At 40.7% G+C, this 26,923-nt stretch overlaps 1 protein-coding gene across 1 annotated transcript in view; it reads right to left on the reverse strand.

Annotated features, from left to right (window-relative positions):
- The window catches only part of LOC126260745 (beta-1,3-galactosyltransferase 5), a 77,092-nt gene that overhangs the window by 11,722 nt on the left and 38,447 nt on the right, over positions 1-26,923 (reverse strand). Inside the window, exon 3 of the mRNA XM_049958084.1 lies at positions 25,348-26,102. Within this exon, the coding sequence (XP_049814041.1) occupies positions 25,348-26,102 (755 nt within the window). The remainder of the gene's footprint in view (positions 1-25,347; positions 26,103-26,923) is intronic.

The raw sequence follows: 26,923 nt of genomic DNA on the forward strand, positions 1-26,923 counted from the left end.
ATGCTCAATGGGGGACAGATCCGGAGATCTTGCTGGCCAGGGTAGTTGACTTACAACTTCTAGAGCACGTTGGGTGGCACGGGATACATGCGGACGTGCATTGTCCTGTTGGAATAGCAAGTTCCCTTGCCGGTCTAGGAATGGTAGCACGATGGGTTCGATGACGGTTTGGATGTACCGTGCACTATTCAGTGTCCCCTCGACGATCACCAGTGGTGTACGGCCAGTGTAGGAGATCGCTCCCCACACCATGATGCCGGGTGTTGGCCCTGTGTGCCTCGGTCGTATGCAGTCCTGATTGTGGCGCTCACCTGCACGGCGCCAAACACGCATACGACCATCATTGGCACCAAGGCAGAAGCGACTCTCATCGCTGAAGACGACACGTCTCCATTCGTCCCTCCATTCACGCCTGTCGCGACACCACTGGAGGCGGGCTGCACGATGTTGGGGCGTGAGCGGAAGACGGCCTAACGGTGTGCGGGACCGTAGCCCAGCTTCATGGAGACGGTTGCGAATGGTCCTCGCCGATACCCCAGGAGCAACAGTGTCCCTAATTTGCTGGGAAGTGGCGGTGCGGTCCCCTACGGCACTGCGTAGGATCCTACGGTCTTGGCGTGCATCCGTGCGTCGCTGCGGTCCGGTCCCAGGTCGACGGGCACGTGCACCTTCCGCCGACCACTGGCGACAACATCGATGTACTGTGGAGACCTCACGCCCCACGTGTTGAGCAATTCGGCGGTACGTCCACCTGGCCTCCCGCATGCCCACTATACGCCCTCGCTCAAAGTCCGTCAACTGCACATACGGTTCACGTCCACGCTGTCGCGGCATGCTACCAGTGTTAAAGACTGCGATGGAGCTCCGTATGCCACGGCAAACTGGCTGACACTGACGGCGGCGGTGCACAAATGCTGCGCAGCTAGCGCCATTCGACGGCCAACACCGCGGTTCCTGGTGTGTCCGCTGTGCCGTGCGTGTGATCATTGCTTGTACAGCCCTCTCGCAGTGTCCAGAGCAAGTATGGTGGATCTGACACACCGGTGTCAATGTGTTCTTTTTTCCATTTCCAGGAGTGTATTTGCGAAAGAGAATGAAATTAAGAATTCAAAAAAGGAAGGAAAGGGTCTGAAGATAAAGGGAAAAAAGAAGGAGAGAGCATCCAATACTAATTAGAGTGATCATGGGGGAAGTTCTGAATGTGAATGTTTATATTGTGGTGAATTTTATTCAAAATCAGTTGAAGGTTTGGTGGCTTGTTCCATGTGCAAAAAATAGGCACACGATTCTTGTGCAGGAACAGAGAGCGAAGATGATGAGTCTCTCCTCGTGCATGAATTTTGTAAATAGCCTTAAGAAAAGGATACAATACATGAAAACTGTAGTTTGACATTAATTAACATTCACTTTAAACTAAATAAATACCGTGCAAGCCAATATTTTCGGCATTTCCGATGATTTTATACGTTTTTATAATCACTTGTACTTACCACCTCAATCTGCCCTGTACATGGGGCAGAATGGGGTAAATGACATACCTTTCTGTTTTCGAGTTAAAAAAATATTGTTCTTTTATTTTATGGCAATGTTCTTGTATTTTTGTGATTAATACATTATAATGTGTTCATATAAAAATTGGTAACTCTCTTATTTAACACTTTTGTACTTTTAATCAATGTTTTCAACATTGTACCCGGTTCAACCCCAGTTTCCCCTATATCATTACTATGTATCATCAACATTTTCACTATTATAATGTTCAACATTACTGCAAAAATGAGAAGTATGGAATTTAAAAATAACAAGATGGTTCAGCATTTGCAACACAAAACTTTATCTGAATATCATAAACTCAAGCATAGCTAAACAAGCATTATCGAATCCAATGAAAAGTACATAAATACTTACAGACTCCATATTGGTTTGCTATATTACACATGCCAAAATGACTTAATACTGTGTGGCAGAAAAAAATCACACATCTTGATTCATGTCCAAACTACAATACATACTACCAGATATCTCAATATGTCTCAAATCAAACCAAAGGTGGGCACACTCCAGTCTTCATCACTTCCTCTCTGTGTGTTCAGAATAAGTTCAATATGTCTTCACTCCTCCTGGGTAACATATTTCTCTCCACTACTGTCAACACTTTCACTTCTTATCGAATTTTAATTGCTGTGGGTTCTAGTTACATAAATATTTATGAAAAGTTATCTATCTTAAAGGTGCAAGATGCATATTACTACACAAACAGTTAATGCAATTAATAATTACACTTCTCTCCACCCTCTAGGACTTAAATATTTTTACATTACTGACATGATGGATTCCATGGATTTTGCTACATTAAAGTGTTTCCACTTCTATTGCATTTCGATGCAGAATATGCCCTCTCACATGGTCTCAGGTATACAGTGAAAAACTTGTGTATCAGAGAACGTTACTTACTCCATAGTTTATAATATCTTACTGACATCTCTTGCTTTTCTACTATTGTGAAAGGGTCCTGTAGCCACCTTTCATTGCCAACTCTCGTAGTGGTCAAGTCGGCAAAGAGGTTTCCGCTACCTGTAAGAAATCCACCTGCGTTAGGTTGGTGGCGGAAATGGCATCCTGGGGTTTTCCGGTCCACGCGGAGCGTGGAAGAGGCTGGAGAAGCGGGAGGCAGTCTGCCGCCGGTACGGGAAGCGTACACAGCTGTGCTCCAGCCGAAGAAGGGTGAGTTGGACTGACCGCGTGGCGCGTTATCACATAGAGAGGGGAGCTTTTAGCTTTTGGTCTCGAATTTCGTCTTATAAAGATTTACTTGCTGGGTTGCAGCAGGGAATGCAAGGCTTTTGTAGAATTTCAGTTTGATTCCCAATGCAGTCTTGACTTTGATCCGTGAGAGGAACGCAGCACAAAGGAGTTGCATATGTTGAAGTGCCCTCGGTTCAGTGTGAATGTTTATGTGCCTACAATTGTGTGTGTATGCTTCTAATCTTTTCCGGATCTTGGTAATTTTTGTGTATTTGTGAATTTTCTTTGTCTCATGTGATTAAAATTTGGCCACGGTCCATAGAAATTGTCTCCGCGGACCGAGTGGACACGCGAGTCTGTTATGAGACGTGTCGTATTTCACAAGCAATTGTATATAGTTAGCATGCAACAGCAGGCTATAGATGCACTACATCAATGTTTTAAGGAATAAATAATTTTGCCTTCAATCTTATCTTGTGTACCGATGTTACGTCGCCGTTACCTTCGCCATTTACCTTGTAGTTTTCCTTGTTGGCCCACCTATAGCGTTTCCATGTGCACAGGTGTAGTGATTAGTGTCATTTTTTTTATCTGAAAGAAGTGCTCTGGAATAGATCGTGTTTTCACGAATCTTGCTGCCGGCTGCACTTACGCATGGTGTTCACGACCTATTTACTTTACTCAATATTTGATTCACGGGAAGAATGCCTGGATCATATTAATAACTACATCCCATTCTTTATCTATGACGTTACAATGAATGTTCTTTTGTGAGTTTCTCTTATTAATAAATTAAGTTATTTTCCGACTCAGTGCTACTTCTTCTTTGTCGTGTGGCTAGAGTTGGTGGCGACCCTATCTTTTATATTGATTTCAGTGTCAAGTAGCATTTTCTCATTCAAAGTGCGCGTGGCTCTTTTAGCTATCAGGATACATTCAAAGGGCGCTTCATGCTTCTTGCACATAGCGTCCTTGTATTCACGCTACTTACACACCTTACATTGAATAAGAAGCAGATGATCTTGCCCCTCGGAGGTCGGAATGACGTATTGCCCATATGCTTTTTCGCACTCATTCTTTTGTGAGTAAAATTACAGTGCATATTTTCCAATGTTTTGATTCACACTGGTGTGATTAAAATTAAAGTGTATATTTTCTATGAATTGTAAAGCGTCCCCCAATATATGTGTAGTTATTTCTTCTTCTGAGCAGAAAAGAGTAGTGTTGTGCAGTTTCAAAACATCTGAATGTGAATGATTATGAGGCTCATATGAAGCGTTTCCTATTACAGTAAGATGGCTTTCGTTCTTTGATGACTAAAAAGGTATCGGGTGTGTTGGCGTGGCGAGTCAATGGTCGTAAGGTAATTCTTGATGATAACTTACAGTTTTAGTGTTCTTATTCCCCTTAGGTGAGCATGATTCAGTGAGATTTTTCAAATGTACTGCGATGTTAATGAAGCAACTTGGTGACTTGTAGGTGAAGGACTTGTGTATGAAGGGAGACTAATAGTGTTTGATTTTCAGAGTTGCCATCTTATAAGATATTTGGAAAGTGTAACTTGCCGTCACATACTACTAGGTACGGTTGAGGACACCAGAATGTGAAACCCCACAAGATGTAAATGAAAACAGCTTATTAACTCAAGCAACTTGATATTTAATAGAGAATCAGTGCGACTACCTCCAAGCTGAAATAACATGACGGTAGGTGAGGATCCCTGGGGACATGTGGTGAGTAAGTGTGTAATCATTATGAGTATCTTATGATAGCAGTAAGTTGGGTACTCATGGCCCTGGACAATGGATTTCTTTTGACAGTATTTTTTTATGTACTTATAGGACGAAGTGTTTATGTGTTTGCTAATAGGATAGGATGATTTTTATTGCCATTTTTATGCCCACTGACCTTTTGCATTAGGCTGATGAATAGATGTTGAAACATTTACCATTTCAGATGTGACTTGAATGAACCTTCTATGTCTCATTAATCATAACTTTTATTATGCAATGTCCATAGAAAAGAAGTCTCGGAAATTTTTCACAGATCAGCAAACATGTTCTGCAAGCCTTGGAGGAGCAGTCAATGAACAACGATATGGGTATTGGTGTTGAAAGGAATATTTTGTTTATATGTGGGAATTGTAGTCGGGCTATATGGTGATGGTGACTAGTACGAGCTGTGTAGATTGTGCGTGAGAGCGTAGTTAGGAGTAGGTAGAGTTTTGTGTCTGTAGCTAGCAGCGGCGCCAAATCCTATCCAAATCCTGACCAAACCTTGTACAAGATCTACCCTGAATGATTGACAGCAGATGTAATGCTGGAACTATATTTTATAAAAAAGATTTTTTGTTTGTTTGAATATTGGTTATTTAATTTTCTTCGTTGTTCTTCTTATTAGTAATGTTAAGAAGGCCCTTTTTGTCAAGTTAATTTTGGGCACTATTCCATGTATTGATCAGGAGTGATAAACTCCGAAGATTTTGTGGTAATCTGTACACATGATATTTTGTAACGATCCCTGTGAGCGCAGTTCTTAAGTGGGTGCAAGGCCGCCTAGGGAGCCTCCGCCTCAGAAAGCACAGGGCTTGGTCCACCGGCAGGCGTTGCTGAACCCTGGTATCAACGGCGAAGCAGTGATGCGGCGAGCGGTCACAGCTGTTTCCCCGTCAGAGGGGAGGGGATGCTGGTCTTCCCCCAGGCGCAGGCTCACACCGGAGCCCGCAGGCGTGTCAACACGGCAGCGCCAGCTGATGGCCGGCGTTCCACCCCATGCGCTAGTCATCTGACAAGCGAAAGGGAAAGTATGACGCACACCAGGCGAGGCCGCCGATCCCTGAGCGCCGCTACTCCAGACGGCTGCTGCGGTGAGGTAACGCCCACTGCCCGGAGGGACGCGGGTCCCACCACTGACGCATCAGCTGAGACGGTGCAAAGAGGTGATAAGCGGGTCTCAAGCCCGACACCCGCACGAGTTTACGTCGACCTCGATGCGACGCAGAAGAGCGCGTGTCTCCCCATTGACACGACAGGAGACGGGGGCGTGTGTCGGTAAAACACATTCCTCCACAACACACGGACGACAACCGCCAAGCCGCCTTCTCGATGATGAGGCAGGGCCCACAAGTGGCGATGTCCTGCAAATCTGTAACGCCGAACCATCCCACAGTATGGACGCAGAGGGTGGAAACGGGCACGAGGCAACGTCGCGGGGTGCTGTCTAGGATGATCAACCTGGGTTACAACGGATGTTACAATCAACGCCGCTGCGAACTCCCCAGTTCAGTGTTGTGGTCCCCTAGTAGCTTATCCTCCAAGTCGCCTTTAGAAGAGACGCCCACCCCAGCACCTAAAGAGAATACCCAGTGAAACAACCATGTGACGAAAATGAAAAATGACAGCGTGTCAACGAGTTGATTTCTGGATGTGTTTTTGTACTCATGTCTTATTTTCCATAGGTGATTATTTACCAGCTGTCATACCATTGGGTTCATTAATGATTTTGTATCACTGTATTTGTTGTGAATATTGTATTTTGCACTTTCACTTGCATGTTTTTATATATGTCAGCACCAGATGATACTGCTTTGGTTCGTGATAATGATTTTGCATCATTGTATTTGTTTATATATTTATATGTATTATGTACCTGTTCACCTATGTCTCTATGTTAACTTTTGATAGTTGGTTAAGGCAATTTTAAAATAATATCTCATGGTTGTGGTCGTAGTAGGTCAGATGACATGATGTTAGCGTAGGATATCACGCTTAATTTAATTTGTTCTGTTTGCTTTGCGGACCGCATGAGGTCACAATTATTGACTAAGGTCAGATAAAGCTCACTTGGATATAAGAGATTAATCAACTCTTTTGTGCTGCTGTTTACTGTTGCAATTGTTACTCGTTAGGGTATGTTTGTTTCGAAGACTGTTGGCGAATCTCCTAGCATGGCGAGAAAATTCGCGGCACAGTCTTCTCCGGGACGTTTGGGGTGATGAAAGGGTCCTGTAGCCACCTTTCATTGCCAACTCTCGTAGTGGTCAAGTCGGCAAAGAGGTTTCCGCTACCTGTAAGAAATCCACCTGCGTTAGGTTGGTGGCGGAAATGGCATCCTGGGGTTTTCCGGTCCACGCGGAGCGTGGAAGAGACTGGAGAAGCGGGAGGCAGTCTGCCGCCGGTACGGGAAGCGTACACAGCTGTGCTCCAGCCGAAGAAGGGTGAGTTGGACTGACCGCGTGGCGCGTTATCACATAGAGAGGGGAGCTTTTAGCTTTTGGTCTCGAATTTCGTCTTATAAAGATTTACTTGCTGGGTTGCAGCAGGGAATGCAAGGCTTTTGTAGAATTTCAGTTTGATTCCCAATGCAGTCTTGACTTTGATCCGTGAGAGGAACGCAGCACAAAGGAGTTGCATATGTTGAAGTGCCCTCGGTTCAGTGTGAATGTTTATGTGCCTACAATTGTGTGTGTATGCTTCTAATCTTTTCCGGATCTTGGTAATTTTTGTGTATTTGTGAATTTTCTTTGTCTCATGTGATTAAAATTTGGCCACGGTCCATAGAAATTGTCTCCGCGGACCGAGTGGACACGCGAGTCTGTTATGAGACGTGTCGTATTTCACAAGCAATTGTATATAGTTAGCATGCAACAGCAGGCTATAGATGCACTACATCAATGTTTTAAGGAATAAATAATTTTGCCTTCAATCTTATCTTGTGTACCGATGTTACGTCGCCGTTACCTTCGCCATTTACCTTGTAGTTTTCCTTGTTGGCCCACCTATAGCGTTTCCATGTGCACAGGTGTAGTGATTAGTGTCATTTTTTTTTATCTGAAAGAAGTGCTCTGGAATAGATCGTGTTTTCACGAATCTTGCTGCCGGCTGCACTTACGCATGGTGTTCACGACCTATTTACTTTACTCAATATTTGATTCACGGGAAGAATGCCTGGATCATATTAATAACTACATCCCATTCTTTATCTATGACGTTGCAATGAATGTTCTTTTGTGAGTTTCTCTTATTAATAAATTAAGTTATTTTCCGACTCAGTGCTACTTCTTCTTTGTCGTGTGGCTAGAGTTGGTGGCGACCCTATCTTTTATATTGATTTCAGTGTCAAGTAGCATTTTCTCATTCAAAGTGCGCGTGGCTCTTTTAGCTATCAGGATACATTCAAAGGGCGCTTCATGCTTCTTGCACATAGCGTCCTTGTATTCACGCTACTTACAATTGTCTTCATGACTCTCTTACATTTATCAAAATTTTTTGCGCCATTTGGATGCTTTCTGAATATTTGTTAATACTAATTGCACCACCTCTCTTTGTCTTAATTTAGTGATGGGTAGAAGTGATACTATGCATTTGATCTTATCCTTTGGAGGATGATTTTTTAAAACCATGATCAGTGGTAGAGAGATTGAGTCACTAGATAGCTCATTTAAGATAATTTCCAATGGCTGAATGTAAGAACAACCTTCCTAGTTCCTTCATCACTCATTCAGAAGTGTTCGACACTGAATGGTAATGCAAAACAAAAATCATTTTAATCTTGTGATGATGAAGAGCATGCTTTGATATCATTGACCAGAATTGGAATCCATTGTCCAATAATTCCTTTTCCTTATGACCAACCTTATGTAGAAAATGATTAGAAAAGGTACATATGATCTACCTGCTGGTAGAGCTTCTCAGTGCCATAAGAGAATAATTTTAAAGAGGTGCACAATGAGGCAGTGTTGACGGTTTTGACTTTTGACAAAGTTTGCAGGTAGCCAAGACCTGGTGGTTGTGGTTCTTGATATTCAAAAAATAGAATGTTTCAGACAGTTTATGGAAACAATTTATTGATAGAGAATGAGCGCCGGCCGCGGTGGTCGTGCGGTTCTGGCGCTGCAGTCTGGAACCGCGGGACTGCTACGGTCGCAGGTTCGAATCCTGCCTCGGGCATGGGTGTGTGTGATGTCTTTAGGTTAGTTAGGTTTAAGTAGTTCTAAGTTCTAGGGGACTTATGACCTAAGATGTTGAGTCCCATAGTGCTCAGAGCCATTTGAACCATTAGAGAATGAGCATAACTTAAATGAAAGTACCTGATTAACTAATTCATTCAGGATCCATACAACCCAATGAGAATCCTCTCCTCTTCTTTTCTTGAATAAAATATCACTTTAACGAAATAGTAATGTCCCATAACAAAACTGTTCTGATCTCTCCATTTTTTACTTTTACTTCCTTCCACATTAGATCTTTGCCTTGCTCCTTAGCAATGTTTTCCAGAGAAGGTGTAATAAAATTACCAAAATCAACATTCTGTAAGTACACAATAAAAAATTGTTTGTCCAGACAACCTCCAGAGTACCAGGAATGCTTAATATATTGAAACTGAATTCTTGGAGATATTATGCCAACCTGGCCAAATGACTGAGTTAATTTTGCTCTAATTAAAAATTCCACTGCTCCATGATCAGTATAGATTTTAGTTGTTCAATGAAATAGTGAACACCTCATTTTCATTTTCATGGAGCCCCCTACAATGGCTAAGGCCGTGCAGTTCTGTTACTGAGCAGCTGCACTCTCATTTCACAAGCACCCAGCTTACAAATTCAATTGTTTGGTCCTCACCACTTTACTACTTCAGCTTCCTGAAACAATTCAGCACTCTGACCTGCCCTGGAACTTCCTAGTCTGGATGAGACAGAAGATGCTCCATGACAAGAACCTGTGTTATACTTTCAAATTCTGTTTGTGCCTGGGCATCCCAAACCCAGAGCTTTTCTTACCTGTCAGTGCACACAAATGTAGTGTGGCCAAGAAATACAGACTTATGAATAATTTGTAGGAACTGGTTAATATTAGAAAAAAACAAAGCTATTTCCTTGTTTTAGGTACGGGGAAGACTAATGTCTTCTACTTTTTCAGTATTCGGTAAAACCCCTTATGCCTGATATGGCCAAGAATATGTGCTTCAATCAAACCTATCACTTTTCTAACTTAACTGTCACCCCATTTTCTTTAGAAGCACCTAGCAGCAAATCCAACACTTCATTGTGATTCTCTCAACTCTCTTTTGCCATTAAAACATCATCAACAGATATTATCAACCTCTTATTAAGACCCAAGAACAATGCCATTAAAGCCTCTAATAAATGCAGCCGAACTAATATTCAAGCAAAGAATAGCTTGTGGAACTGGTAGCAGCATGGATGCAACTTTATCTGTTTGTAACTGGCTTGTAGATCAGTTGTAGGTAAAACCTTAACACCATGAAATTCCTGCAATAACTCTTCTAGAGTTAGTGATCTATTGGTTTCTGGCATGAGCATTGTATTGGTTTGTCTAAAATTTAACCCTAGTCTAATGTCATCTCCTCATTTTGGCACAATTAAAAGTGCATTATTACACTACTGTTTTGAAAAAGTGCATCATTACACTACTGTTTTGAAAAAGTGGAACAGCAAGACCAAGAGATGTGATCACAATGAAATTCATTCCACCTATTAGGGACATGACACTACAAAAAAATATTAGCATTACAGACCTGTACATGCACTGTGACTGTGGAAATTCAGTATGGAGTAGTGCTACCACATGCTGCTTTCAGAGCCTCTACACATTGTGCCATGGAATCAAAGAGCACCTGATTATGCTGCTGAGGAATACTTTGCCACGCGATATGCAGGCATGTTCACAAAGTACCAACTGTGGTCACAGGAGGACCTGAATGAACAAGTTGCCAACATACCATATCCTAGACATGTTGGACAGGTAACACGTCAGGTGAACATGCAGGCCCAGGAAGCAGTGCCTGTCATTCTTTAAAGAAGGTTTGCACATTCTTCACCACACACACCCCGGTGTTGTCCTGCTGAAATATGGGATGAGGAATGGCCTGAGGAGGGGCAGGGCCACAGGCTGTAAAACCTCCCTGATTTAGTGGTAGCTTTTCAAAGTGCCCTCAAGGCACAGGAGATGAGGTCACATCTTGTAAGCAATGCCTCCCCAAACCATCACACTTGGCATTTGTGCTCTATACTACTTAACAGTGCAGTCTGCTCAATTGCGATCACCAAGGCAGTGTCAAACACTTATGCAGCCGTTACTGTAGAACAAGTTGAAGCAGGACTCATCCAAAAACATTACATTTGGCCACTCAGCACGCCACTGTCAGCTTTCATGCGCCCATTGCAGTCTGCTGCTTTTATGGCTTATGGTACACATGATACCAGTCCAGCTCACAGAAGATGGCATCAAACCATTGATGCAGATGTGTTTACACCCGTTCCAGTACTCCAACATTGAGTCAACATAGTGGATTAAGCTGTTCTATCCATTATGGCCAAACAGACAAGATGGCAGTCGTCTTGTGCTGTGGTCACATTGTGTCATCCAGTACCTGTCAGGACTTTGATCCATTGGTAGCATGCTCTGTACAAGCTTCAATGTAGAAGAACAGACCCACCGCCCAGAAACCAATTATTCAGCCATGTGATGTCAGTGAGGCATAGTGACACTTGATTACAAGTTTCCACTTTGTATGATGGCTTCGCACCAACTGAATGTTGCATAGCACTGATCTCTCTGGTCACACAAAAGAGGGCACTGTAGGGCCCAAATGCATACTACCTCTCTGCCATTTAAATCACTTATTATGGTTTTGCTGTTCTACACATCCTCTTATCATGGTATGTTGCAGACCTTTGCTTCTCAATGCTTCACTTTCTACAATCAGTAGTATACAAGAGTTAACCAGTGACTCAGTCACCTGTAACTCTTAATACTTTCTCTTTGTAAATTACTGATATCAAATATAGTTTAACAAAGAATCTTTTATGTTCTCTAACTTGAAATTGATATGAAAATCCCTTATAGTTTCTGCATCCTTGCAGAATACAGAAGAGTGATGGCATAAAACTTCATATAAACTTCTATTCACTACTTCATTGGCTTCCTCTGTTTATTCAACCTTGTTCACACTAAAGCCTTTGTCACAGCCTACTAATAGAATGGCACTAGATGTATTCTCTTTCACAACAGACATCAACTTAAAATATACTCTTTGCTTCATTAAAACTTTAAGGCTATTACTTGCATTCCTTTCTCTAATATCATGTTTATTAAAGCACAATTTCAGTGTCAACCCATTATACTCAAACAACACTTCAACATGACTTAAGTCCATTACTGCTTGATGTATGGACAAGAAGTCCACACACAATACTGTTCAACTACTAGGTTTCACAGAACCAAAAAAGTTTGCAAAAAACCTTTTGGCCTAACTTAATAGAAGTATCAGACTTGCTATTGTATTCCTCTACTCATGATCAAACAAAATCTCCCTCATATACCCATAATTCATCATTTTCAACAGTTCATAGCCATGGTTCATTTGGTTGGCAGCAACCAGTGCAGCTACAGAATTCAACTGTCAGTGAAGTGGTGGCATAGTCTCCATCCAAATGTTATTTCTCAGCTCAGGTAATCTGAACTTCACAGTCACTGGATACAAATTGTTATCACTCCAGTACTGTATTACTACCTCCATTCCTTCATTACTGGGATGTCTACCGTATCAATTGTTCCTACTTTTCCTCTAATCATTATTCTTAGTCTCATACATACATTATTGCCAAACCTCAATTTGTTATTCCCATATCTTGCATACTGCAAATTATTTTCCGTCCTACCATAATTACTTTTTTCATGAAACATTGAATTTGTCCATTTGTCTTGATTGACACGACTACTCTGAAAATTTTGCTTCTTGATGTCATAGTCAGGTTGGTGTGACAAACTCTACAAACTTTGCAAATCATCCTTTACATGACAAGACAAATCCGACATGAATGTCGAAATAATTTCATAAGACAGGCATGAATCAACTCAGTAGGAATAAAAGGATTAAATAAAAACTGATTATATATGTCCAAAGAACTGAGCAGGACTGCCAAAACAAGATTTGCAAAAATCCATCATCAGGACACTATATTTGACTCCATTCTACACTCCCTCAGACCCATGTGCAGATAAAATTACTTGTCTAAGCTCTTCACATGATTCCCTACTTCTGCCTAATTTTTGGATTCATAGTGCAGGTTTACTTTCTAAATAAAAACACATAAATTCAACTTTGTGACTATATGGCGAAATAGGTGAAAGCAAACAATTAAATTGTTCCAACCAAGCAGCTGAATACTGTTGTGAGAATTTCTCGAAACTTTTTTACAGTTAAAAATTGAGTCTAGTTGAAACTAGATATTTTTTCAGTATGTACCTCATTCACATAAGGATCTCCCCTACTCTGCTGTAGTTTGTTCCTTTCACAATGACACCTACAACTAGGTCCACCTACATTGAATATATTCATACCTTCATCGGGTATTTGATCTCTACTATTTTGTAGCTCTTCTCTAATACCTTTACCCATAACCTTTCAATTTTTCAGAGTTTCTCACTTAATTCTTCTATCAATTCCTTACTTCTGTTGATTTTCATTTACCCACCTTTGATTCTGAATAATGATTTTATTTCCTCCAAGTCACCCTTCCTGACTGTGATCATACTACTAGGACTCTGGTTTGAATTATTCACTAATTGAGTACCTGAATGGCCTAGTTTACCTACGTTTCCCCTACTTGTCCATTCTCCTTTCCAGCACTAAGCTTTAGTTCCTTAAAATTCTCTTCGAATCCTAGCATGAATCTGGTAAGGCATAAAGCTTGTTCTCTCATTTGAGGAACATCCTGTTGGCCTTGTATCAGCTCTGTTCTTTGTACAACTATAATTTTTTACTCACTCGCCTTTCTTACACCCTGAAAAAAATTTTGTACATGCTTAGCCTGCCTATTGTTTTTGCAATTTTTCAATAATGCCAAGCTTCTTCTCAACAGTAGAAATTCTACCATCAAACTACCTTTGGAGCTCTTCCAATAGTATATTTGCTTGATGTCTTCCCTCAAGGACTAATACACAGAGGTGACAAAAGTCATGAATAGCGATATGTGCATGTACACGTGGAAGTAATATCATATACACAGGTATAAAAGGGCAGTGCATTGGCAGAGTTGTCATTTGTTTTGAGAAGATTCATGCAAAAAGGTTTCAAACATGATTATGGCTACATGACAGAAATTAACATACTTTGAAAGTGGAATGGTAGTTGGAGCTAGACACATGGGACATTCAATTTCAGAAATTGTTAGGGAATTCATCATCCCAAGTTCCACAGTGTCAAGAGAGTGCTGAGTATACCAAATATCATGCATTACCTCTCAAATGGACAACATAGTGTGCGGTGTTCTCCATTTAACAGCAGAGAGCAGCAGCATTTGTGTAGAATTGTCACTGCTAACAGACTAGTGACAATGCGTGAAGAAACTGCAGAGATCAAACTGGAATGTTTGATGAATGTATCAGTTATCATAGCACGGCAAATTTGGTGATAATGGTCTACGACCACAGATGAGCAATTTGAGTGCCTCTTCTAACAGTGTTTTATTGCCTCCAGTGCCTCTCTTGGGCTAGTGACCATTTCGGTTGACCTCAGATGACTGGAAAACTGTGGTCTAGTCAGATGTGTCCCAATTTCAGTTGGTAGGAGCTGATGGTAGGGTTCAAGATTTGAGCAGACACTACAAAGCCATGGACCCAAGATGTCAACAAAGCACTGTGAAAGCTACTGCTGGCTCCATAACGGTGTGAATTGCATTTACATGGTATGCACTGGGTCTTCAGTTCAACTGAACTGATCACTGACTGGAAATGTTTATGTTTGGCTACTTAGTGACTATCTGCAGCCATTCATGTTCCTGAATAATGGTACGATTTTTATGGATGACAATGTGTCATGTCACAGGGCCACAATTGTTTGCAACAGGTCTGAAGAACATTCTGGATAGTTGAAACCAATTATTTGGCCACCCATCGAATTTTTATGGGACTTAATTGAGAGGTAAGTTCATGCAGAAAATCCTGCACCAGCAACACTTTAGAAATTATGAATGGCTACAGAGACAGGATGGCTTAATATTTCTGCAGGGGACTTCCAACAACTTGTTGAGTTCATATCATGTGAAGTTGCTCCACTCCACTGGGCAAAAAGAAGTGTGACACAAAATTATGAGGTACCTCATGGTTTATCGGCTCAGGTGTACTTTTGTCTGCGACTATTTAGCTGTCCTCAGGAAGCACCAATATTAACCCTTTATTTCTCAATCATCTCCTTCCATGGCCTTAATTTTCATTTCCAAATTTTCATTATAGCTCTTCACACTAGCTTCTATTTTCTGTGATACACCTCTGCTACACGTCTTTAAGTCCATCTTGAAATTTTTCATCAAGTCTCTACCACTATAATTCCTAATAGCTTCTATTACTTTTAATTCCCTATGACATTATTTTTTTTTCAAACTGATTGTCCTGACACTTCATTCTTCTGTTAGTTGTTTTATGATCCTATTCAAGCCTAATACTGATTCATATTTAGACTGATTGTACCATTTTTATGTAGTTACACTAACAGTCTATTGTTCAGCATGTGGAGAACGAACCATCAAGGCTTTGAATCACATTTACTGCTAATTTCCAATGGTTAAACTACATCAGAACTACCTAGAATATCACCCTTTTCTGAGCTACTGGTAGTCTGTCACTAGCATGACTGCTAGTTATAACACCTTCTAGCAGGTAGCTAATTCCACTAATTAAGTCAACTGAAAAATTCATTGAATCAGTAATCTGTGTAACCCTCAGTCTCCTCCTTCCTCTATCTTCATCAAAATGTTCCCTTCATCTCATTATGACCAACTATTGATTTTCACTTTGAACTGATAAAAAATTCCAACAAGAGATAAACCAGAAATTATTTCACAAATTCCAGCTTACAAAACAATTTACCAGTCAACAAATTGTTTTGGGTAAACCGGCAAAAATCAATATTTGCTACTGCATGCATGTATTAATACACCTGTAGATAGCCTGATGTAGCTCAACCAATAAATAACTTCTGTATACCACACATTGTCATTTCCTGTCCTTAGACATGGGATAAGGAAACTGCATCATAGATTCATTTACTCCAAAGGGTCTGACAATGCCACACAACCATACAAGAAAAACATGAGAGTTCAGCACACACAGGTCTGTCACTCTACAACTTGACTTACCATACATTTACATAAGTGTCCCTATTATACAACAGCAACTCCTAACAGACATCTCACTTAGGCAGGGATAAGTGAAAAATCTGGACTAACATTAACCACAAAACATTTGTTATTACCTCAGAAAGGCATGTGATGGGAACTTTAGTCTGACTAAGTTAATGAAATTGCAAATTTCAAATAAACTTCTGATTTATTAGAATAATTACAATGAGAAGCCCTCACACAGTTTAATACAACACAAACCATCTGCAGTACTTAATACAGTCACATTTTTCTTGATTCCTGAATCAGTAATATTAAAAGAGAGAAACAGAAATATTGCCAATGTCTTTGATGAATGAGATAATGACTTACTAACTTCCAATCATGGGATGCAAACACAAGCAAAGTGCTATATATTGATCTCAGTCTAATCATCACTCTGCTGCATACTTCTTAGGAAACCCTAATAAGTCACAATGGCTCACTCTTCCAAGATATAATAGTGTAGTTGCCATCAATACAAATTCCATTTTTTTTCTTTATTGTTATTTCATCCCCCTCCCCCATGTGTAAGTTGGAAGGAGGCACGTGATGTGCTGGCAAGAATACAATCAACCTTACTATGAGCCAGTATAAAGCAGTCATTAACTTAAACTTTAAAACAAAAAAGAAGGTGACATATGTACCACGAATTTAAAAATATTTTAAAAGGTGATGTTAATGGGAGAATGAACTCTTGAGAAACACTTTAAGAACACTACACACTTGGAAACCACTGAACATGACTGAAGAGACATTGACAATTAAAAATGGAGCACCATGCTCTTTCTCTAAAACTGGAAGAGGACCTGCTCTGGGATGGTAGTTTGTTGATGAAAAGAAAGATTGATATTGAAGGAGATAGGAGAGTAGTGGTGATGAGGACTGAGGACTGGTGAGAGGTGGTGATGAGACAAAGGTGACAGAGAGGGCTAGCTGGTATTGGGATCTATAAATATGAAGGGAAATGATGTTGGGGGGGGGGAGGAGGGAGCCATTGCAGGGGGTTGATTCAGAGGTTGTAAGATGGGTGTACCCTGGGACAGAGTTTTTGGTCTGGGAGAGGAAGACAGTTGAAATTTCTTTCAGAGAGAACTTGTAGGGTGTGTTGATGGGCAGTTGGTGGGATGTGTAAGTAGAGACACGGCAGCACACAAGGATTGGAAAGCAGAACAAACACAATAGGATTGCTAGTGTTGGGCTTGCAGGTAGTGTAGGTTATTTGGAGGTGTTCAATGTGAGTGAGGAGAGGAGGGAATCTGACAAGTTGGTAAAGGATCCTAGTGGGGGAATGTAAGAGGATGTGAAAATCAAGATGGAAAGCATGGTGTTCGAGAATCTGGAGGGTCTCATAACTGGAAACCATGGGCTAGCAGTTGTTAGAGTTGTGAAGGGTCCACGTCGACCAAGAAGTTTTTGGAAGACTGCAGGAACCAGTTGGAAACAGTGGTCACTATAATAACATGAACAACTAGATGACTTACCCAGTCTTGTGTAGAGAGGCCTGAAAATTGTGCCAATGAGTCACTGAAACTTGCAGCTAAATAAAATTACGGCTGTTGGTAACTACTTTCTTCAAGTCTTTGACCAGCTGCTGTACCATTCTATTTATACAATGTTCTTACAGAAACATAATTATTATGGGTCACCAAGGTGATGGGATTATTGGGAAAGCTTCTTGGTTCAAAGAGTTATGCAAGCGGTTCAGGTATGCGTTCCTGGGAGATAGCTGGCAATAAGGACCAGCCAGGTAATGGTAACCTAACAGACCTCGTTGGTAAGATGGACATTTCCTTTTTTAGCAATGCCAATTTAGGTTGGCAATAGAATATAGTGCTTATCCTGACAGTCTGGTGTTTTTAATGGAACTGAGTTTTTATATGGGACCCAGCAGACACTGTCACTTCTGCCAGTGTCCTAGAGCAGTTAACACAGTCTCTGTATTCATCACAGAGGGCCTTGCAAATGGCTAATGCTAGCCGCCATCGGCGCATGGCAAGATGTTGTGAACTACCAGCTAGATAATGAGCCATCATGCAATGCTGTTGCTCATCATTTCTCTGTCACTCGGCTCTACCTGACATGGGCTCCATTGATTAATTTTTGTTACTTTTATCTTTATTGATGCTTAGTAACAAGATAATATGATACTGTACATTTCTGCATTCTTTCCTCCCAATTTCATTGCTTATAATACCCATGTTCTGGTGCTTTGTAAGTCTTGAATGTAGCGTACATGGCAATTAAAGAGTCGAATTTGGAATCTTCCTGCTCACCTACATGGCTACTATTACGTTCATTTAATCAGAGTTAGAAGTTCCTACCTGGTGGGGTTAGTCAGATGTTTGCAATGTCACATGGTATGGCAGCACATTCATTTGGTTCTATTTATTAGCAGAAACAGTGGGCAGCCAAAGTGTACCACCAGATATGCCCATCACATGCCAAAAAGCTTTTAGTTACCTACAAGAAAGCACTACTTCATACACATAAAATTTAGGCTACTTTGAAAAGGTACAGTGAACTTCTGCAGATAGAGTGAACTCCTGCAGACCTTGAGTCTAGCAAATATCTATATCAAGTCTTATGATGTTAATTTTTTTTCTTAATAACCGGCAAATTACCCTTCTCCCTGGCATTCAGAGAATACAATCAATGTAATGCCACAAACAACTGCATCAATGTCAGTCAAACTGAAGTAACTCATGATGACATTAACATATCAACTAAAGTTAGCCATTCAAGAATACTCATGTAGTAATCTTGCTTGTATGCACACCATAGTAAGACCTGAAACCAGAGTGCAAAGTTCCCACTGACGGATTACACCAAAACATTGTAAACTCTAAATAATAATGTCATCAAGCTTTAGGTAATGTAGCCCCCTTGTATGTCAGTGAACAACCTGTAGTTTCATTTGTATTTTATAAATCACCACAGATGTTTTAGGTGTTTAACTATATTAACGAGTTTGAAGTTGACTTTCTTCAAATTAAACATACACTGGTTGCCTAGTCATAGTTTTACTGTCCTTCATTCACCTTTCAAAGAGAAAGTTGTTCATAACAGCAGCACATGAACAATCAACCACCTTTGCCATTTACAAATTGTTCATCCCCAGTCACTGGACCTTAGCAACCTGTTCTCTCTCAAAATTGCTTATGCTACTGGATTTCCTCATTTGTGGCCCTCATTGTTGCTAGGATGATTCCCCATATATTTCTGCTCTGCGTACATACTTTCCTTACTATATTACATGACCAAAACACCATCAGGTAGCTTTCATTCAGGAAATGGCAGTGACAATGTGTCTGCTGAGCAGTGTATTTGCTTTAGCACACTTATCATATGAAGTGAAAACTTCTCATCACTAGTAGTGTACATAAACAGTTTTGATGCTTACTTAATTACTTCTTTCTCTGTAACTACTTCTTTTGCTTGTCATTAATGATACAAAGTTGTGATAACAAAGGATTTGACTTCCTCTACATCACACAGACATTGTATGTGTCTTCTAGTGAATTCTCTTTTGTGTCATTAGGAAGAATTAAATATTTTTCAATCTGAGAGGATTATGATACCAAAACATTACTTGTACTCACAATAATCGCCAGAGGAAAGTGAAGCATTGCCAATGTATTTAAACAAGTACTATGAATAGTAAACAACTGGACTTTTGAAAAGCAATATGTTGACTTTTGTTTAGCAATGTTTCATTAAGTACATGTACACCTACCAACAGATTAGTTCATTAACAATTACTTATTGTTCCCCATGTGGCCCAGATTTTGAGGAGTTAATAATGTAGCATGCCATTTGAGATTCATAAGTTTTTTTATTATTGAAGCAATATCAGTAACAGCCAATCAGCTCCTTCCATCAGTCTAATGTATTAATCAGTTTATGGCAAGGTGCTGACAATTCAGTCACATCAAAGAAATGATAAGTAGAACACAGAAATTGAAACTCACAACATGTCATCATGAAGCTGTCCAGAAATACAAGATTATTGTGAAGATAGATAAGGAGTTTTATTTTTAGTAAGGAAAATATCTTAAATTACTTTTCCATACTTTCAAGTTACAATAAATTCACCTGGTATACAACTACACAAATACATGACAATGTTTGGCATCTTTATTCCTGAATTTTATAATTTAAATGTGAATTTCCCACAACACTGTACACACACCACAATTACGTTCAGACAATTGATAACTGTAAAGCATGGCTTACAGCAAAATTATGCAAGAAGCAAACTTCAGTTTCAAAAGAACAATTAATACCTAACACTATGTGTGTATTTTTAAATACATCATTGTTATTAAAGTAGCAGCACCCACCCGATCTCTGAGCAATAAAGCAGGAGAATCAACTTTGAAATGTGACAAGGCTGCTTCTAACTGATTTCTTCAAACACATTTTCCAAGAAATGCTAAGATCTTGTAACCACTAACTCCTGGATTAAACAGACATGGGCATACGTCAGTTCCCAACACTGACAAACCAAAGGAACACACAACACAATGAATAAATAAAAATATAAAAAGCTGGATACTGGATGGGCAGCATATTCTAATAAATAACTTAGCTAAAAATATCAGCTACTCACAATACATACGAGTTTCAAGGAAGTCAAGGAAGGAGGATGTTGGGTTCAATTTTCTTTTCTGCCCAATGAACAGAGAAAAGAGTAGCGAGCTTTAACCATTCAGGTACTTTTACATCACATTCCCAGTACTGAAGTTACATCACTCCCACTTTCACTGTTTTTTGTAACCTCACTGCTTTATTAGTCAGATGTATGTGAAAAGTTGGTCTCTCTGCATACTTAAGAAACAAACTCACTAATATTGGATACGAGCATACAGCCTCAGTCACATTAAACAGTCATTCTTCTTGGCAAAATGTGTTTTTCTTTTTTCTTTATTCAGTGTTAGAACATATCACAAGTGACAAGTGACAAGTGTTTTCACAAAAAAGTTATTTCAATAAAAACATCAAATTCACACAATATTAAAGTAAAAATGTGGTGTTGCTGATCTTAGTCTCATGCATTACTTTATCAGTAGTAGTAGTAATATTAGACAATGGAAGTGGAACAGACTTTATATGTAACTTAGCTAAAAATATCAACTACTCAGAATACATAGGAGTTTAAAGAAGGATAAGAAACGGTTCCAAAAATTAACTCCCTGAACACGACCATACTACAAAGAAAGAGCAATATCTGACCAATATAATAATAAAAATGAAAAGCAACTAGTTTTGGAGTAGACAAACAGAAATTTTAAAAATACTAATGTGTCTGTTAACATGGTTTTCTCCTGTTACAAATAGTGACTGCAGATCACAGGGTAAAAATTTCAGTTTCTTTCTTTCAGGACCACATATGGTACAGTAGCTAGCTTCATATTATGACTGCATAAAGAATATTTGCTTTCCCAAAACACACAAATGTTATTTAAATTTTATAATGTTGGAAGAAAATGCATGATCGAAAGAGAATTTTTAAGGAACAATTTTTTTCCAATTTTAATTAATTTATGTTTTCATACTGATACTTAAGAGGAAGGTAGTAATGTTGTGAACAATTTTGCAGCAAAGTGACATTCACTATTTTAGTGTACAAAGAAATTATTTTGGGAAGTAAATTTTAGATTTTAATTGTTTTTGGCAAAGATGTGTGTGTAATTTTCAAATGGAATGGAATCATTCTCAAAATATGGCATTGAAAAGAAATGACTTTGTAAAAATGTACATATTCATGATTTACATTTGCATTCTCACTATCTCCCATTAACAAATTAGAAACGAAGTTCCAATAAATAACTATTTCTACCACATAAAATGATTTTTATTTTTTAATTCACTGACTAAGAACAAATTTCATTTCACAATCTCTCCTAGTCTAACAATGTATCAAAGTTTCCATGTGCACTAATAAGATTAAATATTCCATCAGTACCAAAAAGAAAGTTTGTTGTTAACAAAAAGATTAGAAGCAGTACTACACAATGGTATAACAATACCATACCATCAATTTCTGTGCAGACTAGCTACACAGAAGATTCCTTGTATAAATTAGAGCTACTCTCTACAAATGTTTATAGAATTGAAGAAAATAGGCCACCGCTATACTGCAGTGATACTCAGGAATGCCATAGGCATTTCATAGAATTTTAAAACAATCTATCTTCAAGTAAATTCATATTACTATCGTTCATAACCTGTGTTCGACTTGTGGTATAAATATGACAACTTTGAGTAATAAAATACTATATCACTTATATCTGCAATAAATAAGCTAATAAAACTAATTAACCACATCTTACTATTTAATCTACCTAAAACACTTATCAAAATTAAATTTGTTCATAAAAGATATCTTAATCTCATTAAATGCAGGTAATGCACAATATAGTTATCCAATCATATCTCCCAGTGAGTCTACCATTGTTTTTCTCCCTACTGGCAAGATACTGGCTTGGTAGTACTCCCACATGTAGACATATCTTCACAATTGTCTGAACGTACACAATAATTACTGAATTCTGATTTGGACCCATTCCACACAGTATGACACATGTAAACTAGTAACACTGGAAGGCTTCCCAAAAGGTACACCTTCCCAGCACTGTGAACACCCTTACGTCACAACTGAGGCTACTTACATCAAATGTGAGTAAACTTAACCAATGTATATTTAGTATTTTATGTTGGACTTCCTGACAGTGGAGACACACAAAAATATTTAGAGGGACTGTATTTATATATGGTAAAGTACAATATGTTAGCATTATCATAGTTCAGGTCAGGTAACAGATGCAACAATACAACATCAACACACTAAGTACTAAAGCCTATTCAGTTTTCAACATCCATTCAGAGGAGGGAAATGAATTCTTAGGAAGTTATTACAGACAGATTTGAACAACATTTAAAGGCCTGAATATTAGGCTACATACCTAAGCATAGTTGCTGTTCCAGTTTCTTCAAAAAATGTATCTAAATGAAGTGGCACCATTTCCTCAGTGACAATACACAAATGGCTATATCCTAAATTCTAAAGAGTATTCAACTCCTCATTTTAAAAATTTAAGTACATACTGTCATTTATCATTAAGCGTAAGTCAATTTTAATAGGCTCCCATATAGCCACAATTAAGAACGTATCACTAGCCTTCCTCATTTGCATTGAAACAAATGTAAACCAACTGCTGCATCCATAATGGGTGCTCCCTGTCGTGTCAGCAGAATTTTCTATATTCCAACTGACAAGTGCAGTAAACGATACACTTGCATAGTTCTGCAGTTGAGTTCATTTCAGGTTACATTTTGACGAGTACAGCTTCTAAAATAATTTCCTTGTAACAACCAACCTACACGGTTATGAACATTGCACGGTATACTAGCTGCAGTAATGTAAAGTACGTGGTTTTTAATGGTGAATACGGAAATCCTTAAACTTTGGCACAACATTACCAGTCTACAGAACACGACCTATCTCTCGCACTGCGACTTCTGCAATTGGAGTTGCTCCTTCCTCATTTAATTTGGCATCGTCAGCACAATATTCCGAGACTAGCCGGCCAACAGGTGCAGATGTAAATCAATTTTTTTTTTTGTGAATATGTTATGCAGTACCTTATCGTAGGATAACAATCAACACCCTGTTTGTCGTAGTAAATCTCTCCTGCATCACTTTTGCCAATTCACGTTAAATATATTACACGTGAGGTGGTACTGTGTGTTTTAGTGGTGGCAAAGCAATACGCGTTATGTCTATAACTGGTAGCAGTGGGCTGTAAGTAATGAACTTGTCTGGTATAGACTTGCCGCAATGAAAGAAAAATGAAAATGAAGTGTGTGGTACGAAAGGTGGTAAAGAAGCAACTCTGTAAATAATTTTATTGTCGAGTTACTGGTGTCGAGGTGATCTGGACTAACTTGTCAGATTTGTTCCTGAAGGTGTTACACAAGTAGGGTGTCATGTGGTATCACCCTCAACAGGTGCAAGTTTGGTTGGTTGGTTTTGGGGAAGGAGACCAGACAGCGTGGTCATCGGTCTCATCGGATTAGGGAAGGATGGGCAAGGAAGTCGGCCGTGCCCTTTCAGAGGAACCATCCCGGCATTTGCCTGGAGTGATTTAGGGAAATCACGGTGCAAGTTTGTTTGGAGCTTATACTCGTGCAACTGAATCTCAAGAAACGTAAAGAAAAAAGTAGATTAAGTGACTATTCACCAAAGTGGCTTAAAACAGATAATGAAGCAAGAAAGCAAAGCAAAGAGCAAATGAAAAGGAATAGGTATAACTGATACACCCACATTTTGTAGTGAATTTAAAATGAGCTGAGTTAATGTAATAGGAGCAAAATTTGGTTTGAATAGGTTGTGGGGAAATCAATCAGAGCAATAATGTAAAGAGAATGTTCAGTAATTTGTTGTGTAACTAAGTTCGGAATTTTACTTTTGCAGTGGAAGCAAATTTGTTCCTGAAGTCGTTACACAAGTTGGGTGTCGTGTGGTACTACTGTCAACATACACAAGTTTGTTTGGAGCTGTGGTACTACTGTCAACAGGTGCAAGTTTGTCTGGAGTTTATAGTCGTGCAAGAAATGTAAAGAAAAAAGTACATTAAGTGACCATTCACCAAAGTGACTTTAAACAGATAATGAAGCAAGAAAGCAAATCATGGGGAAAATGAAAAAGAAGAGGTATAATTGATACACCCAAATTATGTTGTGAATTTAAAATGAACTAATTTAATGGGAGCAAAATTTTGGTTTGAATATGTAGTAGGGGAATCAGAGCAATAATGTAAGGAGAATGTTGAGTGACTTTTTAAGTAACTAAGTTCGGAAGCAAATTAAGGAGTGGTATAGTAATTATTGCTCTGGGAAATACAAAAGTCTTAGTTTTTTTAACATTTTGCGAAATGAGACTGTCGATTTATCAAAGTACAGAAAGCAATACGTAGAAAGAAACTGTCCGTTTTAAGTCTCATTAAGTGAAGCTCTGTGTATCACTCTTTTCACAAGATACTTGGCTAAAATACTGTCGGCTGTGGCTACCGAACCAGGGATCGGATACATTCAGTTTTACGTGAGGCTAAGCACGGCCGGATTCGCAGTCGGAAACACTCAAACGACGACTGAGAAAAGGATAATTCCGTCAGTGAACTCGGCAATTACTGTGCTACGATTCGGTCGGCCGCTATTTCCGGCCGGTGGCCAGAAGAGTCAGTACGGAGAGGCGAGGCGAACGTTCTAGTAGGAGCACCCCCGAGAGAGAGACGAAGGCGACAGCCGACTGCGAAGGCACTTGTCGGGCAGCGGGGCGGCGGCGGCGGCACGGTCGTCAGGAGTGGTCTCCCCCGTCGGCGGCGTCGGTGGCGGGGGCGGCGCCGGCGTGGGCGCGCGACACGACGCGCCAGAGGCGGCGGATGGCGTCCAGCGACATGTTGGGCGCGCCGAAGAGGAACTGCGGCGGCGGCTCGCCGGCCAGCACGGCGGCCACCTGCGCCTCGGACAGCACCAGCGAGCCGAGCGGCGTGTGCGTGAGGTTGGCGCGCGCCGCCAGCGTGCCCGTGACGTGCACGTCGTCGATCCAGAAGTAGGGGCCGGCCTGCGCCTGCTCGTACAGCAGGAAGACGACGTCGGGCGAGTAGAGCACGGCCCAGCCGGCGCAGTACGCGGGGTACACGCGGCCCGGGTACTCGAGCGGCGACACGCGCCACTTGCTGCGCCACGAGCGCTTCACGTACGCGTAGGGGAAGGGCGCGCACAGGATGAGCCGGCGCGCCCCCCACGGCGAGAGGGCGCGCGCCAGGAAGGAGAGCAGCGCCGGCGCGTTCACGAACACGTCGTCGTCCGCCTTGAGCAGGTAGCGCGCGCCCGGGCAGTGGTAGGCGGCCCACTTGAGCGCCATCACGTGCTTGTACGTCATGTTGCGGTACGAGTCGCGGAAGTTGCCCTGCACCAGGTCGCCGTGGCGGCGGTTCTCGGCGTCGAGGCGCGCCTGGCGCGCGCCGCCGCCCACGTCGCCCAGCAGGAAGAGCACGCGGAAGTCGGCGCCCGCGCGCGCCGCAGCGCCGCCCCACGTCGCGCGGATCGTCGCGCGCTTCTCCGCGTTGTCCGGCGCCGAGTGCACCAGCACCAGCAGCAGCGGCGCGCGCTCCGCCGCCGCAGACCCGCCGCCGCCGCCGCCGCCGCCGCCCCAGCCGCTGCCCCACGACGCCGAAGACGACGACTGCTGCTGCGTTGTCGATGCATTCGCCGCTCCTGAGGACATTCGACGACACTGTTATAGTCACCAGCCCAATGTGAGAGAGCTACAGCACACATTCAACGTAGGACTGGACTGGAAGGATAGAAGAATGTAAGAATGCACAGTCTCGTAGTGGTAACACTGAATAAAAATCTCGGGTTTTCAGCTGCGTCAGGTGATTGAAACTACCTGAGTGTTTGGCCGAAAGCTCGTGTAACCCCAGGACGAAACCTTAGAGCTTTTCATTGCGAATAGAACAATGATCATCGATGCTCAGAATATATATATGCAGACTGATATATATATATATATATATATATATATATATATATATATATATATATATATATATATCAGTCTGCATGTGCGAACATTACGGAAGGCGAACTACTCGCTGTTGAGAGGATTGTCATTACACGTATTGCCAAATGCATTGAGGTTGACAGACACCACATTCTGAGCATTTATTGCATTAATGTGGTATTTACAGGTAATCACGCTCTAACAGCATGCGTTCTCAGAAATAAGATCACAAACGTACATGTATCACATTGGAACAACCGAAATAAAAAGTTCAAACGCACCTACGTTCTCTATTTTAATTTTAAAAAAACCTACGTGTTACCAACTGTTCGTCTTAAATAGTGAACCATGTATTTGTGACTATTACAGCGCCACCTATCACAAAACGAAAAAAGTGGTCCAACAAAAACATTTATATTTCTTTA

The sequence above is a fragment of the Schistocerca nitens genome, chromosome 5, assembly GCF_023898315.1.
Source record: "Schistocerca nitens isolate TAMUIC-IGC-003100 chromosome 5, iqSchNite1.1, whole genome shotgun sequence".
Lineage (NCBI taxonomy): Eukaryota > Metazoa > Arthropoda > Insecta > Orthoptera > Acrididae > Schistocerca > Schistocerca nitens.